This window comes from Melanotaenia boesemani, chromosome 21 (assembly GCF_017639745.1).
Source record: "Melanotaenia boesemani isolate fMelBoe1 chromosome 21, fMelBoe1.pri, whole genome shotgun sequence".
NCBI classification, from domain to species: Eukaryota; Metazoa; Chordata; class Actinopteri; order Atheriniformes; family Melanotaeniidae; genus Melanotaenia; species Melanotaenia boesemani.
In genome coordinates, this window is record NC_055702.1 from 18,443,476 (window position 1) to 18,463,115 (window position 19,640).

Genomic DNA, 19,640 nt, shown 5'->3' on the forward strand with positions numbered 1-19,640 from the left:
AAATCTAATGCAGCCGCATTCCTGCATAACATTCAAACCTCTTACAGTTTATACGTACCTGTAAAAAGATGGTCTGAGTCTTGCCACAGTGTTGTCCACAGGCCTGCTCGCTGTGTGTTGAATACAGGATTTGATGAGCTGGAATGCGGCTGTATGCTACCCTCTTTTCACCACGCAACATCCAGATGATCACGTCAGGCATGCTGTTCTGGGGCTAGAGACAGAATAATACCATTCATTATAGATACAACGTGTGTAATGGAAGAAGAAACATAACAACCATGCTGCATGATTTTTACCAAGTTTTGTTTAAGTGAAGTATCTTTGTAATAGATTTTATAAAAAAATTGGCGAATGCATATTTTAGTGCAGCTGGTCATGTGTGCTGTGTTCTGGTCACGCTGCCAGGTCACCACAGTGTCATGCTCCATGCAGTTCATGGCTGGAATAACTCAATTAGTGAGGAATCTCACTGGAATTGGGCCACCAGTTCCATGTAAGGTCATTTTTGAGTCGTGTATTTATATTTTTGTTACATGTAGGTTGTGAGTGTTATGTATAGACACAGTGATACATCGCCTGAGTCAGGTGCCTTTTTTTAATATCTAAATGACAAATCTGTCAGTGTTAGGTGGCTTAACAAAGAAAGACCACATTCTTCTAAAATATTTATGTACAAGCACTGAACTTAAAATGGGGCAAAAGAGCAGCCAAAGAAAGTAAGAAAAGGTTAAAAAGACTTTCAGAAAACCTGGACAAATATTGCTCCAGACCACTTTAAAAGATTACAAGTTTGACTTATTAGAAAAAAATACAAAGAGAAAAGGATGTGACTCAGGCTTTTGCATCTGTACAAACAGTCATCCCAGAAAAATCTTTATTCTTTTAAAAGAACAGTATTTTCTGTATTCGTACCTCCTCAGCCAGCTGTTTGAGTTTGTCCACCCAGGCCTCTAATTCAGACAGAGTATCACGGATCTCTGTGGCCTCCACTTTCATGCGTCTGGCTGCTTCCTTGATGTTGGCCAAAGCATTGTCCCGCAGCTTCTTGATTTGAAGATCCAGGGATGTCAGGTTAGAGCAGCCTTCCAGTTTAGGTGTTTGGAAACTTGAGGAGAGCAGAAAAGTTATTACTCAATTGTGTTTGATCAAAGCATATATGAAGCACCGAGATTATATCAAATCTCTAATATCACTTTGGTCTTATGACCATTTCTGCTTCATGTGATTCCCACATTTTGCAATCATTTATTTGACTCCTGGATTTAAGTTTACTGAATCAAAGGAAACACAGTTAACTGAAATAATCCTGATGTTTAGCTCAGCGACACCTCCTCTAGTTACCTCTCCAGGTCGGTGATCAGCTCATCAAGCAGCTTCAGCCACACCTCAACTAGCTGGTTGTCAGTAACTTTAGCCAACATCGCCATTTTAAACGCCTCCAGGTTGGATTGCTGCAGCAACAACAAAACAAGCATAGATATTATGAACACACCTTAATCCTCTGTGGCTGACTCTCACGCAATTCACACATGCAAAATATAAGCCGGCTCTAATGTAAACTTAGGCATTAAATCATTAAGTGTACGTTAAATGAAAATAATTATTAGTTTTTGATGATTAGAGATGATAACACTACAGTATTACCAGGCGGTAAGTAATGTAGAGGATAATGTTGACAGAGTCCAGGCGGTGGCTTATGTCCTCCCAGAATGATGTAATCGCAACCACTGGCTTTGTGTTTGCCCATGGCAGGTAGTAGTAATGGTTACCTAGAAAGACCAAAAATGACCCAAAATGATCCTGTAAATATGTTTTAAGTGAATGTTCTTGAATTATTTGGATATTCATTATCTAAAGCAGATTTCATCACTCACCATCAAAAATAGCACAGTTGTACTGAGTGGTGGAAGCCAGTGGTTTGCAGGTAGTGTCCAATTTGTTGCCATAGTTACCGATGCTGACCTCAAACTGGACTGGCTCACCGGGTTCCTGAATCATGGAGGCGCTGTGGAAGACTGCACATAGACAATATTTTCTTCTCCTTTGGTACTTCTAATCAGGGAGAAGATGTGGATAGAGAAGCAGAATCAATTTTAAACCTCTGAAGTGATGTTTCAATAATTTTTTAAGAGATTTCTAATCATCTTATCTCAAGCTAATAAATAGTCACAGTACCTGTACCACCAAGATGTCGTCACTATGGATATCATCTACTGCTTTGTCTGCTTTCCCCTCAAGCTTTGTGGATAGTTCCACCAGAATCCTGCCCCGGTAGGCAACTCCTTCTCCCTTTACAGACACAAAACATTTATATGAACTCTTAAAATGCTTTTAAAAAGGGCATTAGGAAGTTCAGAGAGGAAAGGGAAGGTTACAATTACAAGTGACTGTTAAGATACTGGATTATTATGAATATTCCACTACCTCGCCAAAATTGAGATCCTCATAGGGATCCGGCAAGCCAGTGAATTCTCTGGGACTCCCATACAGGTTGATATAACAGGGCCCAAACACAGGCAGGAAACCCACCTCAGATTCCCCTGTGTTACCTAAAGAAATGGCAACAAAATGAATCTATTAATGAATGACCCAACTAACCTATTTAAGAAGTTGAAAGGTTAGTAAGTGACTTTGGCTGCATGTGGGTGCATGTGGTAAATGACGGGCGAGAAGGTGACAGTGACTAAAAAAAAAAAGCAATGGTGAAAAAGTGGGGTGAGAGAAATGTTCAAATGCTATAGCTAAAACTAAAACAGAGCAAAGCATTGTCAAAAAGCATAGTGGAAATGCAGTAGTTACAGTAGTTATAGCAGAAAAGAACTGGGCTTGACTGAGCTTTCATGACATGCTTAATGGATTACATCGCATGCAACACAGAGCAATAAAGATCATGGGTGAACCTTCATATGATGGAATTTCCCCATTTCTTGCATGTTCCTCTATTCCAGAAAAAAAAGGACAATTCAAGTACCATTTAGAAATCAATTAAATCAGACTAACAAAAACATCTTAAATCTAAGTGAGATGAATAAAAAGTTGTACTCTAGAATTGCTGTATATTTTATTTCAGATAAACCTTTCATAAAATAAAACAATACCTTCTATTTCTCCACCAGAGGAGGCTATCTTGGCCAGGTTCAGGTATGTTGTGCCAACAGCATCATTTCCTGTCAAGCGATCCCTGCAATTACACATAATAACAGTAGACTACACACATATCGCTGCATTAATGTGAAAAAATGAAATAATATGAAGTCGTTGCAGTCTGTATAAATTATGTTCTACCTTTTTACTTCTTCTGTTAAGGAAGTGAATAAAAAAAAAAAGAAGTCTCCTTTTTGTTTTTAATACCAGTTGTAACTGCTCTCATATTTCAGTGTGTTATCAACACTTTCTAAGGGACACACCATTTTTCTAACCTTTTCCTCCTGCGCTTATTTCCCTCCGGCCTTCCTGGAAATGAGTTATCTCAACATTCATTTGCTTAAAAAATGCACAGTGAAGAAAACTGGCCAACTGTGCCAACAGAACATGTTATTGAGGGAAAGGAAGGGACTAGTCCAGTCTGAGTCACTGCCCTGCATTATTCCCATGTGGTTGGTGTCGAGCCATGAAGACACACATACACACCCATACCACACACACATACACACAGACAAGTAGAATACAGTTGGCTACACCACAGAAGTACTGTGCTTCTCAACCAAAAGTATTCCTTACAAAAATAGCATTGCTTCTTGTACTTTGCTTTGGCTTACCAGTCAAAGACCACCAGTTTAACACGCTCACACATGGATGGAAACTGCAACAAATACAAGAACACATGACACAAAAAAAGAAGGGAAATTGATATCCATGTGACTTTTTTATATTTAAAACTTTATATATTTTTTAATCATTACCTTGACTTGAAGGTTCAGTACTTGGTTCCATTCTGGGTTTGCATTTTTCTCAATGATCTTAGTACACAACTGGAGAGACAGAAAAGCCATTCATTACATTTTCCTTTAAACGACAACATCAGGATCTAATTTGCTTATTTTAGCACTGCTGCTAAAAGGAGAAAAAAAAGCATCAGAACCTTTTTGCCAGCAAAGCGAGCCTCCAGAAAGGGATCCACCAGATTCTTCTTGCTGTCATCTCCTCCAAAAATTCCTTTTATTGTTTGAACAAAAGCATCATCCACTAAAAAAGATAAACAAAGAATGAAAAGACCTATTCTGACAATCATGAAAGAGTTCAATTTCAGCAAGTTTAAATTTGTCTTGCTTTTTGTGCTTGAACTGGTGTTTTTGTGTGTGTGTTTTTCTAATATTGAATCATCTTACTTTGGGGAATGTCTTCAGCTCTGAACACCTTCAGTGACAAGGTGGCCCATCGTAGAGTCACACCAGCAGGCAGCAGCAGGTTACTCTCTATGTCATCCTGGTCGTCATTAGACTCACTCTTCTCTACCTACAAATGACAAAACATAAAACAATCCATCAGAGAAAAAGAAAGAAAAACCAGCATCTTCATCTGATGCATTATTGAGAGTCAAAAAGACGCTAAGTTGTGTCAGTCATACCGGAGGCTCATCTCCAACCCCAACTACGAAGAGGCTAACTTTCAGGTAGCCTTTAGCTCCAGAGCTGGTGTCATCTGGGTCATTCAACAGGAGCCACTTTCTCAAGACACAGTGGGCTGCAACATGAGCATTCATTTATAAACATCCCATAAAAATAGAACCAAGGACTTCATAAACTAATTATGAAAACAAAGTTTTCATAATTAGTTTTAGAAACTGAAAAATAAATCCCAAACATAATATCATAGTAATTTTATTTTAAAAGACAACTAATACTATTAATATCAGTCATCTTTCATCTCAAACCTTCTAGAAATACAGCTTTGGGTTGGTTTAGGCAGTCACAAGTCTAATCATAATTAGCTTAATCTGTCCCTCATAATAACCGGCAGTCTAACAGAGGTGCTCTTCATTCATCTCTACTGCTCCATGTTTATCAGCAGACAAAGCTGAGTCATGATATGTTGGATAATTTGAGAGCATCACAAGCAAAAGGGTCACAAATGCAAGTTCAACAGTGTTGCCTGAAATTATTTAGAGGTAATCTACCAAAACACACCCATCCAAATTAAGGGGTCAAGTGCCAAGACATATATGTGGACAAATCTCTACTTTTGGAGAAAGGCAGCTCTTGGTTTCATGTGTGGGCGTTTTATGGAACAGAGCATTTACATATCTGAAAAAGAGCTGAGACCTGTACTGTTCTCATCTCCTCACTCTGACTATATTCAAAGTACAACAAGTTCACCTGCATTGTCACATTTTTCTTATCAAACAAAGGCAGAAAAACTAAATGTTTTAACTTTAATAAGAAAAATTTGTTTCAAGCACAGCAAACCCAGACTAAAATAAGGCATAAAAAATTGTGCTAATCCTTTAAAGGTTAATCAAAGCAGCATTATACTTTTTTTTTTTTTTACAAACTAAAGTTAGGATCCACTAAGCAAACGGAAATAAAACGGGTGGTAAGCTTACCTGGTTCATCATAAACATAACCAACGTCCAACTGTATGAGAGTGCAGAGAGAGGTCAAACAGGCTCACCAACATTACCCACACCTTTCTTATCATATTTATATATTGTGTTGCATACCTTGAATTCTCCCATAAGACTGTCAGCCCTCAGTGAATAAGAATTATACACCTAAAAAGGGGAGTACAGCCAGTTATTAGCTGTAGCTTTCTAACACACTCAGAATGACAGAAGACCCCAACATCTGCACACACTAACCCGGAAGCTGATGTTCTGCTCAAACAGGTCTGATGGTAGCATGTGAGCATTGAAGAAGAAAATCTGTTAAAAAAAAAAGGTTTTAACTTCAGATATAAAAGGAAAACATTTGACAACCCAGCAGGACCTGACCTTTCTGAAGGCTCTGTCCTAAACTTTGGTTTAGGGTTAGTATAATAATGAAGGTGTACATCTTTGTTATCAAACTTGTGTTGTCAGTTGTATGTAATGTACCAGTACCTCATCAAAGAAGGGATTATTTCCCCTCTTGAGCCTCGTCCTGTGAGTTTGTCCACACACGTGAACCTTCACCACTGGTTTGATGTTGTTGCCAGATAACTGGCGGGCTTCAATGATCCGAACACGGATCTAAAAGACACAAAGTACTTCAATGACAGTATGGCTCTCAAGTGCGTACCTGATTCTGACCTAAAGATCATACATTTGTTTAAATATATGTTGTATTGAGTGATTAACAGCCTGAAAATCAGGGAAACTAAGACTTAAGTAATAAGATTTAGGTGGTAAATAGTTTTTACTTGCTGTAGCTTGCACATTGATCCTGTTGTAGTTGTTATATTTAATTACTGTACATTGAAACAGCCTGACCCAACTTATCAAAAGGATTGAGGAGAATGAAATCAGCTTTTTAATGGTAAACCGGATGACATACAGTCATGCATGACATAGACATAGACCATGAAAACTGTTTTTTTTTTTCCATATTTAATAAAGCAAACACTATTTTTATTATAAACTCAAACATGTGGCACAGAATTTACATTTTTGTAGCCAAAAATGTAAACTGGCTTTCTCTAGATGTTGGCAATACTAGCTTCTAAAGGAAAGGATGGATGTGTGCAGGGCTCAGATTATTCTCTAAGTAACTACGATCATATGTAACAAGCACTTTATCCAAAACTGTAAACAGACTATATATATAAGGCGGTCTAACCAGGAAGTGACCAAGACATTTTACTAAAGCTTTGTCAAAGAACTGGGGGTAAAAAAGGAAAAAAGTAGAAAACGTCTTTGTCATATGTTGGTCTCAATCTTGAATCACGTGAAGGTTTATGGTTCAAAGTGTTGCATGGCCATTCTCCCCTTTCCTTCTTCTATATTGGTACTTTGTGGCTCCTTAGACAAATGACTTGAGATTGATGTATTATCTTCCTGCTCTTGTAGGGACGGTACATTATAGAACACCGTAATATTCAACGTAGAGAACTCAATGACACATCTAATCCCTTCATAGATATAAGTGCTAGTAGCCTTTAAAGACAGGGTTTAAGAAGAAAAAAACTAAAAAAAATTCTGACCATGTGCTTGACCCTTGTATAAAAGAGGATTGGCACATTAAACATTTGTAGTCCACTAATGTGAAAAGGCTAAAACTAGCAACCTGAACAAAACTATAAATGAACTGACCTGAAAGTCTTGAGGTTTATTTACAAGTCGACGGCGATTCTGTGACCTGGCCAACTTCTGGCGAAGATCACCACGCTCAGCAGGAGATAAGGAGACACCTCCAGGGCCACTTTGGTCTCCATCTACTACAGTCTCACCACCTTCTTCACCACCACCTCCTAAACAACAGAAAGTCAAGATGAGCAAATATTTTTTTTAAAAGTAAAAATGACAAGCCCGTAATTAAATGGGACCAATAAATAAGCTGCAGTGTGTTGCTTCATTCAGAAAACAAACATACCAGCATCCACTTTTGCATCTCCACTTTGAGGGTCACTGGGGTTTGGTGCAGCATTGGCAGGAGAGTCATAGGCAACCACAAGGTCGATTGTAGCCTAGAAGGATTGGTTGATCACTTTCTTCCTTATATACCTACTTATTCATTCATCTATTCATTCATTTATTATGGTGCAATGGCTGTTTTTCATATTTTAAAGCAATTGTTGACTTTATGAGACTCACCCCAATATTCTGCCCATTTTCACTGGCCAAAGAAACATTTTTAAACGGCAGTGACCTTGCTTTACCCGATGCAAGATCTCGCAAAGGGATTTTAGTTGACCCAAGAAATCTGTAAAACACAAAAGAAAATCATGACATGCAGACATACCCTTATAACATTTAAATGGGGACAGGTCTGTGCTGACTTTTATAAAATAATGCTACAAATCAGCGATAGGTTAGGTTATTAAAGAACACATAGAGATGTGATGCTGTACTGTTTGTGGGCATGATTGAAGTCAAATTCACAAAAGGAAAAAAAACAAGGTCACCACCCAGAGCTAACAAACTCTGCCTGCTCAGTCAAACAATACGCACCCTATGAGCAGCTCACACACACACATCATAACATGCTCCATAATTTAGGCCTCTGGTGACTTCCTGCACAAACATGTGAATTGAGCAAACTCTTTCCTTTCTTTCCATTTGGGAGACATTTAAACATCAGCTGTGTATAACAGAATGAGTGTGCTATTTGAGGGACCATTTTTCCAAGTTCACAATACTGGGAATGTGCACAGCTCTGCCATGCAGATATTACCACTCACTTACTATAAATAGAGTTTATGTATAACAGGTAAAGCAAGACTAAAAACATCACCATACAGTCGACTTTTCAGAAAAGTGCATGTGAAGTTACCAAGACATAAATAATCAAGAGAATTTAAATGTGAGCAAAAGACAGAGGTTTTGGTTTGTCAGCAGTCTACAGCAGGACCAATGCAAGCTTAAGGGATTCTCTAGATTTAGTGACTTCATAAACATGGTATGCACCCTTAACACAGACAAAATGCTTTTCAATCCGTTTGTATCTGAGCAACAAGGTGGACAGGACTTTATGAAAAATGGTGCTTTGAGGAAGTAGGTCACTTGCACAGCAAACCTTTTAAGGCTCCCTGATGCAGGCATGGGCTCTCCCTGGAATCTGGGTTATTTTTTTTTTCATTTTGTAATTCTGGTTTTAAGCTTAACTGCATTCAAATAAAAATATTTAAACATTGAAATAGATTAAGTCATATATTAACTATCTGGCTTTAACATTTTCAGCAAGTAGGGGGTAACTACTACCGTTCTCATGTGTGCACTTATTGCTAACAGACAGGAAGACATGCTTAGACGGATAACTTTTGATGCAATTGTTCAGTAATCAAAACAGACTCTGCAACCACTGTAAAGCTCTGGTGAGTCAGACTCTAACAAGTTTTACCAACATGTAGGATGAAATCCTCGTTGCTAAATGAATAGTTGTTGTGGAACAACACACTGTGAAGCTTGTGGTCATAAGTGAACAAGTATTTCTTTCCTCTTTTTCTGAAAGGCTGAAGTTTTCATTTATCTCCCTTCATTAATAATATTCAGTGTATTTCAACACAAACAGCTCTGGCTGGGTTTTAGTTCAGACTGTTGCACACTCTGCTTGTTCAGAGAAATATTAGGGAAAAGTGAACATAATTCTTTCAACTCCGAGTTCAAAAGGTTAGAATCTCACTTTACTGGAAGGTGTGACTATATTTACAAGTACAACAAACTCTGACATTTTTCCAGCTCAGTTATATGAGGAATATTATTTAAATAGTGATGTTTAAGTAGCTGTTGCTGTTTTCAGATATATTTCAAAGGGAAAACAAGTTCTTTACAGTTATAAAAGCACACCAGGTGCAAAAATGGCTGCAGGATTTTACAAAGATCATTTTCTAAACAAATAAGTCTTACTAATTTGCCTGGCCTGCCAGTTTTAGCTGTACTATATTAATTTGCAGCCACAATAGAGGCGTAGTTTCAGTGATTCCCATCTTTCTACTTAACAACCACCTTTTATCATGGCTAAAATATTTCAGTGACTGCTGGATTATTGCCATTAAAACATTTGTGGTCCCTGAGGACTTCTGTAAACTTTGTAGGTCATCACTTTTTTTCTCTTGCAGATCTGACTGATATATCTTAATCTAAAGACTTTGCCTATCCTCTGACTTTATCTTTGTTGTACAGCAAAGTTTTAACTTCTTAACATCTTTACCACAAAAATGTTCTCTCTCTCTCTCTCTTGTGGAAAAATCAAAGCCTCAATAAACTTCGGGACATCATCACATCTCTGCTAGAACTGAGGAAATGAGTTATTTTGCCCATGTTTATACTCAAATCTCACACGAAAAGATCCGAGACTTCATTTCTGTAATCGAGGCTCTGCTGCTATTTATACTCAAGAGACTTTGTCCTCTATATTCCATCCCAAACACTGAATTAATAATAAGACAGTGATTAATTCCTGTATGTACCTTCCCGTTGTCATGACAACAGGAAATTACTCACAACAGCAACTGGAAAGCTCTTTAAGAGCGAGAGAGAAGTCCTCCTCTGCCCCCACCATGTAAATCTTTATAGAGAGTGTCAGACAGACCAGCCCAGTGGAAAACTTTACTCCGTTTTAAATGGCCTCATGTGCTGGATATGCACATTTACTAAGCACCTCCCCAAGAATGCACAAGGGAAACTTTTACTCAGCAAGGCATAGGGACTGAAAAGTCACACACATTTTGGTATATTTCACAAAAAACAAACATTTTTATGTGATCCAGTTTCATAGAAAATACTAGACTTTGATCACAGTAATTAGTGATGTAAAAGAAGTAGAGGAAGTGGTTAATGTATATTGGTACCATGTGTGGCTCTATTTGGACGTCCCTGGTGGTGATCTGGAGCAGTGAAGTGACATTTTGTGTTGCAGCATTTCCCTTACAGGTTTTTAAAGTACTTCATACAATCATATTACAGTTACTTCTCATTCACCATTTCAGTGTTCTGGCACACAGCAGTGCAAAAATCCAAGAGAGAAACAAAAGACAAACAGCGATTCATCCCTCCATCCACTGTTACCCAATCAGAATCAGTTATCCCACACAAACCAGCAAGTCTCAGCATGGCAAGAAGGGTGTGAGGGGGTAGAGAAAGGCAGCTACAAATCTCAAATATTCAGTCGCTTAAAAAGTATCTGACCTACTTTTATTGCATGAAAATGTACTGGTGTTAGCATTAATGTACAATAAGCACCAGATAATGTGGCATATGTAGATGATTACAAAGCAGAGGGAAGTTAATAGGTCTTTAAATTTAGACTGACTTAAAGGCTGCTCATCTTGCACTGATTGCAGCTGTTTTATTACTTTAAAGAAAAAAAAAACTTATATTCATGCAGCTGAAAAGACAGCTTTGCTGGTTACCCTCTTGAATGACTAAACAGTAGCGTAGTTAGTTCCAGGAAACTCAGGTTAGACTACACCAAGTTTGCACTGTGATTCAGTAAGGCGAGGCTCTTTCATCACTGTGATCCCTCTGTTGCACAAAGCTGACAGGGAGCTCAGTCTCTGGGGTTGTACAGCACTTACATATCTTTCCCAATTGTCTCATAGTCTTTCACAACCACGTCTAGGAACGAGCTGGAGTCCAGTGGAGTTCCTTTTAGATCAAACTCAAGCACCTGGAAGAAAAGATGTCCTTATATTTAAGTACTGTCATGTTTTGAAGAACAGTGTAAAGTAAATAAATTATTTGTTGTGTAATTATTCAGCACTTTGGTCAACAGTGTTGTGTTTACAGTTCTTTATAAATAAATTGTATTGTATTGGAAATGATGCTGTTCCAAACCAGTACACAACATCAAAACAAACACCCACATAGAGCAAGATTAATCACAAACTATACTGTGCCAATCACGTGATGAGGAGTTAACGTAATCAGTCATTGTGATGATATACTTATCATCTTTTGAGTGTGTTTGTAAGTAGATTACCTCATTCCACACAGGATTCACCTCATTGTTCACAAATTTGGTTTTCTTCTTCTCATCTAAAAGCAAAATCATCATTCGTGAATACTGGGAGTTTGTGTTTTACATAATATACAACAGATGTCTATGAATAAACTAACAAATAACAGAAAACTTTGTGAAGATTAAAACGCTGTATGGTGAATAAATAACCCAAATTAGGCCAAAAAGTAAAGAAGCTTTTGAAGATAGAGTTGAAAGTTTTTGTAGTTCAGTATTTTTTACTCTGCCTTTAAGACAAAGGCAGGAAGCACACAAGCCAACACATGAGAGAAGATGTAATGATGAGGACTGGTAATAATGACATCGGGAGAGAAAGCTGGCGTGGTCAGATCCATTTCTCAAGATCAGATCATTTCCATCCCGGAGAAAATATCTCATACAGAACTGCTCCCAATATTTTAATTTAACAGCTTACAGTTAATATTTTTACAGTTTCTAACTTGTTTCTTCCTTTTACCACAGCTATATTTTGTATCATCTCATATCTTTACAGTTATTACAGATCCAAGAAACCACTCCCTGGCTTTGTGCACCTGGAAGTGCTGTGACATGCTGTTCAAGTCTATAAATCAATCATTTCTTTTCTACTGGGCATCCACATAATGGGAAACAATGTGGAGTTGGTTGTATTATTAAGCATGAACCTAGGCCTGTATGTATTATTACCAAAGCATAATTTCCAAGTCTTCAAAATGGGAACAATCGTTTTCTGATTAAAACAATTTTTTGTTTTCTTTTAACGAATCTTTAAATCTTGAACTAAAAGACTTTTACCTAAGTTGGAAGTGTTTTTGTTTAAAAAAAATGTCACGTACCTTTAAAAATCACAGAGGCAATTGGATCGGGAGTTCCAAGTTTCTTCTTAGGGAGACCCTTAGCAGACTCTACTACAACCCGCAACATGGTCGCAAAGAGGTATTAAAATGAGAGAGAGAGGGGAAAAAGTTCAAAGCTCTGTCATCCTCACTGCCCCATCACTGAAAGCAGACTGGACAGAACTGAGCAGAAGTTATTTGCGCGAGCTGCTGGTGAGTGGGGTGAGTGGGGAGAGTGGGGTGGGTCACAGGAGTCCAATTAAGTCCAATCCTGGAGTTGCTGTGTATGAGCAGCTGCTGCCATCTGTGAGAGAGAGAGCAGAAACCACGCATGGTTTACTCAACGAGATATCTGGTTCATTAAAACAGTATGTATGCTTAATCTCCCTCACGTGAATGGAAAAATTTTTTCATTTAATAATTATTTTGATGAGTCCGGGTTGATCGAAGGCGGGTTACAAGCCAAAATCTCCCCTGCACGCTGCCTGCAATGTTGGCCATTTATGTTGCTTTGGCTCCATCTAGTGGCTATACTGAGCAACGCGCCTTATCCCAGTGGCCGTGGAATCCTGCTTCAGCTTTATTACTAAGTAGGTTTAGTTTATATGAAGACAGTTATAGATATTCACACAAAAAATGTATCAAAAATATATACTTTATAGTTTCTATTGTTTTTGTTATATATATATATATCATTAAAAAGAAAACAACAAACAAACAAAAACAATAGAAAATTAAAAATAAAAGCCTACCAACGCATTAAATATTAATTGTATTTCCTGGAATGGTTTATTTCAGTCTTAATGCACCAATTTAGCTCTGGTGCATTTGTGTTGCTATTAACATCAGAAAGTTCAGAGGACTAAAAGCGGTAACCCACAATTTATAGCCACTTTCAGCTATTTTAACTTACACCACTACTGTAAATCATCTTTTGGTACAACAAAAGACATTTTGCCTCAAACAGCATGAGAAATTAAATGAAGGCGACCTGGAACACACTAAGCATTGCACTTATAACTGCATAATTTAAATATGTATTGAATTGTTCCTGGTCACCACACTAGGTTTGGGCCAAAATATTGACTTGTGTAAACTTTTTTCAGTCTTCATTGTGTGTCATTGCTATGTGTGTCATTCCTAAAAATGACAGCAGTAATCAGTCACAATGATTAGAACAGATCAATAATCTACAGCCATATTATAAGAAGAAATCCTTTTCTTTCTGAAGTAAGCATGACAGCATGGCTTAGGTTTCTAAAGATGCATCTGAACAACCAACAAGACTTGTCATTTGGGTAAAGGCCAAAGAGACAATATTAGACAGTAATGCACAATCCCATGTTTGGCTATATCCAAACAGGGCACATGGGCAACAACACTACCACTACGTGTCAGTACCTTTCAGGCACTAATGAGAAATTTGATGTATAGATTTATCTGTCGCTTGAACAACTCTGAAAACAGCCTTGTCCTGATGCTGGTGAATCCTAGTTTTAGTACAGTTCGTTACCAGTCTTCTCTGTGGAAACACTGGTATAAGTGTTTTTTATAACTGTTGTTGTTGTGTTTGTTTGATGTTTCTTTTTATGGACCTTGAGTCTGACAAATAAAGATGATGATGATGATGATGATGATTCATTACGTATGTGTCACCGTTGCACCAGACTCTGCTACACCTGCTCCTGCCAATCACCGCCGCTCTCCCTCTCCAGAATACTGTAATACTAATTAAGCACACCTGCAAGTAATCCCGGCTCCAGGACTTATAAGCTCCAGTTCTCCTACCAGTCTCCGTCAGACCTCGTTCAAGCATGCTGGACCTTTCCACTTCCCCGTCCCGGTCCCGACTCCCCAAACTGTCAACTTGGACTTCTGAAGACCTTCGAGATCATAAAGACTCCTGCTTCAGCCAGTTACTCTGTTCAGAATAAAACCTGTTAAACCAGTCCTGTCTCCGAGGGGTCCTTCACAACAGTATGCATTTAATTTAATAGTTTAAATGTTGGTATAAATGCAATGTTTAACAGAGTCAGTGGAAGTTATGTTTAGTTGTTATTTAAATCTGCTGACTAGTAGTTGCTGTTGTTATTCAGTCTTTGTTGAAGTCATTTTTGGTACAATTACATCAAAGAGTTGAGTTAAGTAATTTTCAGTTAAGAAAGGGGATGATGTGGTGTATTAACCATCCTTACGGACATTTGGATACTGATGCATGGGTATTACTGAAACCGGAAGTTGTATCTGGAGTCTAGTGTAAGATGTCCGGTACAAGAATAAAGTTGGTTGCATGTTACTCCTGCCTCAGCCTCACTAATACATTACAGTAAGTATAATGAGAGGATTATTGTCATTTTATTTTCAGCCTCGACTTGTATTTGTATTGTAAACGTATAGAGTCCTTGTTGTTAATAGCCTACCGTTAGACCATGCTGTATGTCAGTGATCGCTTAAAAACATTTTGGGGAGCCTTATTTTCGTGAGAGCACCACGACTTCCAAGTCATGTGTACGCGCACCTCACGAGCATCACAGTCGTGCCAATATAATGTCATACTCGGAGTACGAACATTACTGAAAGCAAAGGAATGGATCAAGTGCACTATTTGGAGAATTTGACAAACTGAGTTGATAAACACACAATGTTGACAAAGTAATTGCATTTTTCTAATCTAAGAAGCATCGGAAATGTCATGGAAAATTTTATAAAATACAGTCTGAAAATGGACTGCCACAACTTTCCAGAGCAGCTGCCATTGTTGCCATGAGCTGGCCCAGCCAGCATACAGCTGCTTTTAGTTTGTGGAAACTGCTGTTGATAAGAGTAAATAAAGAATACTTTAATTATCCAATTATTGCTAGTGTAATAACTATCACTTAACCTTTAATTAGTGCTCACATTTTTGCTTTTGTTTTGGGTTTCCTTGTTCCCAGTCATATAAACTATGCTGTAGTTTTAGCTACTCAAATCTTTTCTGTACTACACTCAATAAAATAAACATTTTATTCCCACAGCCCATCATACCATCATCATGAAGTCATAATACATTGTTTTGGGGTGTCCAAACCCTTTCTGATAGTTTGTCCTGTGTGGTTGTAATTGTCCCAGTTAAGGTTTAAAAAAAATTATTCTGTAGTGAATTCATAACAAACCTTTTATTTAAAGAAAACATTTAACCTGTTAGTTCTTTTTGTTATTAGTTCTTTTAACACTTGTGCTTTACACACTAAAATGTTTAATGTTTTGCGTGTGTCTTTGTAGGTGTTGATTTGTTGACTGTGGCCTCCTTTATTGAAATGCTGGACAAATAAAAGAGAGATGATACAGCATTTAGCCAGAGTGCTGTCTTTAATAACATTTTTATAAAGAAAAAGGACAGAGTCTGAACAATCTGCACTGGAGCTGGCCAGTTTGCCAAATGCTGTGTTTTATTATGATCATTGAACAAACTCAGTCATCCTCAAATCTGGCAAAAAAAAAAATTATTTATTTATTTATTTATTTTTGTATCAATGATTATAACGCAGAAAAACTTTCATAGTCCTGCTTTCTTTCAAAAATAAAAGTTAAGAGCTCTTTCATAAAGTTTCTCCTCCCAACTCTGCAAAGCCTCCTGTTTCTCTTTTTGTTTATCTTTGCTCGTTGATAAGACAGTTGGACATACAACTTCCACTGAAGGTTATAGTTCAGCACCAATCAGCTGCAGCCATGATCAAGTGGTAAAATGTTCTCCTGTAAAAGGGCACAAATAATTTTTTTAATTAGTTTTCACATTAATTAAGATGAACAAAGATGGATTTTTTTTTAACAAATTATATTTAATTTCTTTGTGACCTTTAATATACAGTAGGTATGTAGTTAGGTAGGTAGGTAGGTAGGTAGGTAGGTAGGAAAGTTGGAAAGTAATGAATTGCTGTTTCTCAGCAACAGAACCAGGCAACGACAGCATTTTGTCCAGTCGCTGGATGCTGCTTAGTCAAGCAAAAACAAATAAAATCAGTATATGTTGATAGAAGAGATTGATAATATAACAGCAATCTCACTGGCATATATGTACCTTAAAAAGCATGTTTTTCCATCTACCTTTTTTTTCTCTTAGTCCTCTATATATTTGTAATATGTTAATAGGGTATGTCTTTATGTCACTTCTTTCTGCCAAAAACAACAAAAACTTTCTGTTTCTCTACGGATAAGTTGACAAGAAATACTATTGAATATCTGTTGAGATGGCATCAGGAAACAGACCATTCAATTTTTCTAACCGTGCTAGCAAAACCTCACAGGCTCAAACAACCAGCCTTGTTAACAGCTTCAGGTTTAGCATCGAGACACCAAAATCTGACATAAATCCATCTAGTCAGAGCAGCAATTCCTTGAAAACCGACTGCAACGGCTTCAACTTTTGCGGTAACATGAAAGGCTCAAACTCTGATGAAAACCAGAAGAGTTGTACCACCAAGAGCCAAAACTATGAAGAAAATTTGCAGAAGTCTGAGGAGAACAACCTCTGTGAACTGACAGAGAAGAAACCATCAAGAAGTCAGAAATTAGCCAAAGAGATAGCTTTCCAGAAAGAACATAAACGGAAACTGTGGGAGGAAAAAGCCAAATCTCCGTCATGGAAATACCTGAGTCAAATTGTGAAGGTATCTTCACCAGAAACAGAATCAGCTCTGAAAGAGGAGAAACAAGTGGAGGGTGAAAACTCACAAATCCAGAGAGAAGTAAAAGATTTGGAACAGACAAACACTAAGGCTTTTGAAGACAACCGAAAAGTGGCAGAAATCAATAAAGAACATCCTAAAGAGAGAAGCAAAACTGAAAAACAGAAGATGTTTGAACGAGAAAGGAAGGAAATGGAGGCCGCATTTGGAGCCACTGATCAGGAAAAAATAACACAGGTAGAAATTTGGCTAACGATGAAAAATCTGATCAAGGAAATGTCACAAGAGAACAAAGCTCTCACGAACAAGATGAAAATTTTTGATGATGAAAGGAGAGAAATTCAGGCAATGAAGGCTGATTTAGAAAAAGAGAGGAAACACCTAGAGGATCAAATTAGCAAAGTGGAGGAGAGAGGAGGAGAGATTGACCAACAGAAAATTAAACTCAGCAAGAAAAAATCTCTCTGGAGCAGGAGGGAAAAAGAACAGAACATGGAGGCAAAAAAACTGGAAAAGGAGAGAGAGGAATTGGAGCTGCTGAGAGATCAGTTGGGGCAAGAGAAAACATCTATTCTGCAGAAAAGTAAACAGCTGGAAAAACAAGTCCAGGAGCAGCAAGGTGGGAAAATACACCCTGAAGTGGAAATGAATGAAGAGGGAAAGAGTAATGGAAAACTTGAGCTTGAGAAAAGAAAATATAGGGAGAGACAACAAATTTGGAGCAGGAGATTTAAAATGATGGAAGGTGAGCTCAAAAAAGCAGAAAAGAAAAATAATCAGCTGTTGAAGGAAAATAATAAACTCTACGAAGAGAAGAAACAGCTGGAAAAGACAGTGGAGGAAAAGACAGCAGAAACTCATGTGGAAATCTTGAATCAACTGAAAGAGGAGAAGAAAAAGTTGGAGCTGGAGAAAAATGAACTCTTAGAGAAGAAACAACATCTGGAGCAGGAGAAGAAACAGCTTGAAAAGGCGAGAAAAGACTTGGTGAAGGAGGAAAAGAGAGTACAAACTCACGTGGAAATCAGTAGGAATCAATTAAAAGAGGAGAAGAAAGAGTTGGAGTTGGAGAAATATGAACTCTTAGAGAAGAAAAAACATCTGGAGCAGGAAAAACATCAACTGGAAGAAGAGAGAAAAGCGAAGCAGCTGGAAAAACAGGTTGAAGAGGAGAGAGTAGTGACTGAACAGGAAAAACTGGGAGCAGAGCTAAATCATGTGATAGAAAAGGAAAAAGAAACACAGGATTTGATTCGTGCTCAACCCTTGAGTCTCCCTGAGAACCAAGATGAATTTTCAGTTTTCTATTCACATCCATCTCATGAGGAATCTCAACTTTGCCCCACCTTCAGTGCTCAAACACTCTCTTATCCTGTCAACATTTCTGAGTTATATCCAGAAACATCCCATCTTTTTTCCTGTGAACCTGCCATTGATAACACCATCCTCACTCCACCCTTGTCTGTAGATTATACTGATTATCCGGTTGTCCATCCAAACTCATACCAGATTCATCTCGGAGACACCTTCATCTCTCCACCCTGCAACAGTAATACTCATGATTTCCCGTTGTATGATGCAAATTCATGCTGGGATGTCAATGCCAACACCAACTACGGCACTTTCGTCTCTCAAGACTGTTACAGCAGCCCTCAGTATTTCCCGTTGTATGATGCAAATTCATACTGGGACGTCTGTCCCAACACCAACTACGGCACTTTCTTCTCTCGAGACTGTTACAGCAACCCTCCAAATTTCCCGTTGTATGATGCAAATTCATACTGGGACGGCTGTGCCAACACCAACTACGGTACTTTCTTCTCTGCAAACTCATACAGCAACCCTCCAAATTTCCCTTTGTATGATGCAAATTCATACTGGGACGTCTGTGCCAACACCAACTACGGCACTTTCTCCTCTCAAGACTGTTACAGCAACCCTCCAAATTTCCCTTTGTATGATGCAAATTCATACTGGGACGGCTGTGCCAACACCAACTACGGTACTTTCTTCTCTGCAAACTCATACAGCAACCCTCCAAATTTCCCTTTGTATGATGCAAATTCATACTGGGACGGCTGTGCCAACACCAACTACGGCACTGTTTTCTCTCAAGACTGTTACAGCAACCCTCCAAATTTCCCTTTGTATGATGCAAATTCATACTGGGACGGCTGTGCCAACACCAACTACGGCACTTTCTTCTCTCAAGACTGTTACAGCAACCCTCCAAATTTCCTGTTGTATGAAGCAAATTCATACTGGGACGGCTGTGCCAACACCAACTACGGCACTTTCTTCTCTGCAAACAGTTACAGCAACCCTCCAAATTTACCATTGTATGATGCAAATTCATACTGGGACGGCTGTGCCAACACCAACTACGGCACTTTCTCCTCTCAAGACTGTTACAGCAACCCTCCAAATTTCCTGTTGTATGATCCAAATTCATACTGGGACGGCTGTGCCAACACCAACTACAGCACTTTCTCCTCTCAAGAATGTTACAGCAACCCTCCAAATTACCCGTTGTATGATGCAAATTCATACTGGGACAGCTGTGCCAA

At 38.3% G+C, this 19,640-nt stretch overlaps 1 protein-coding gene across 2 annotated transcripts in view; it reads right to left on the minus strand.

The window, feature by feature from the left end:
• LOC121632163 (myoferlin-like) overlaps nucleotides 1-12,568 on the minus strand; it is a 23,893-nt gene extending 11,325 nt beyond the window's left edge. Inside the window, exons 1-24 of one of the 2 annotated variants that reach the window (XM_041973383.1) lie at nucleotides 12,410-12,568; nucleotides 11,556-11,611; nucleotides 11,152-11,243; nucleotides 7,730-7,838; nucleotides 7,509-7,602; nucleotides 7,229-7,386; nucleotides 6,041-6,169; nucleotides 5,801-5,863; nucleotides 5,663-5,713; nucleotides 5,546-5,576; nucleotides 4,571-4,686; nucleotides 4,332-4,458; nucleotides 4,085-4,188; nucleotides 3,906-3,974; nucleotides 3,762-3,805; nucleotides 3,102-3,184; nucleotides 2,904-2,942; nucleotides 2,428-2,552; nucleotides 2,179-2,292; nucleotides 1,878-2,055; nucleotides 1,648-1,772; nucleotides 1,345-1,454; nucleotides 916-1,108; nucleotides 59-214 (exon numbers count right to left, since the gene is read on the minus strand). In XM_041973383.1, coding sequence (XP_041829317.1) covers nucleotides 59-214; nucleotides 916-1,108; nucleotides 1,345-1,454; nucleotides 1,648-1,772; nucleotides 1,878-2,055; nucleotides 2,179-2,292; nucleotides 2,428-2,552; nucleotides 2,904-2,942; nucleotides 3,102-3,184; nucleotides 3,762-3,805; nucleotides 3,906-3,974; nucleotides 4,085-4,188; nucleotides 4,332-4,458; nucleotides 4,571-4,686; nucleotides 5,546-5,576; nucleotides 5,663-5,713; nucleotides 5,801-5,863; nucleotides 6,041-6,169; nucleotides 7,229-7,386; nucleotides 7,509-7,602; nucleotides 7,730-7,838; nucleotides 11,152-11,243; nucleotides 11,556-11,611; nucleotides 12,410-12,497 — 2,454 coding nt within the window. In that variant the 5' untranslated portion in view covers nucleotides 12,498-12,568. The remainder of the gene's footprint in view (nucleotides 1-58; nucleotides 215-915; nucleotides 1,109-1,344; nucleotides 1,455-1,647; nucleotides 1,773-1,877; nucleotides 2,056-2,178; nucleotides 2,293-2,427; nucleotides 2,553-2,903; nucleotides 2,943-3,101; nucleotides 3,185-3,761; nucleotides 3,806-3,905; nucleotides 3,975-4,084; nucleotides 4,189-4,331; nucleotides 4,459-4,570; nucleotides 4,687-5,545; nucleotides 5,577-5,662; nucleotides 5,714-5,800; nucleotides 5,864-6,040; nucleotides 6,170-7,228; nucleotides 7,387-7,508; nucleotides 7,603-7,729; nucleotides 7,839-11,151; nucleotides 11,244-11,555; nucleotides 11,612-12,409) is intronic. The other variant, XM_041973384.1, reaches the window with a different exon arrangement.
• Between the last annotated feature and the right edge of the window lie 7,072 nt (nucleotides 12,569-19,640).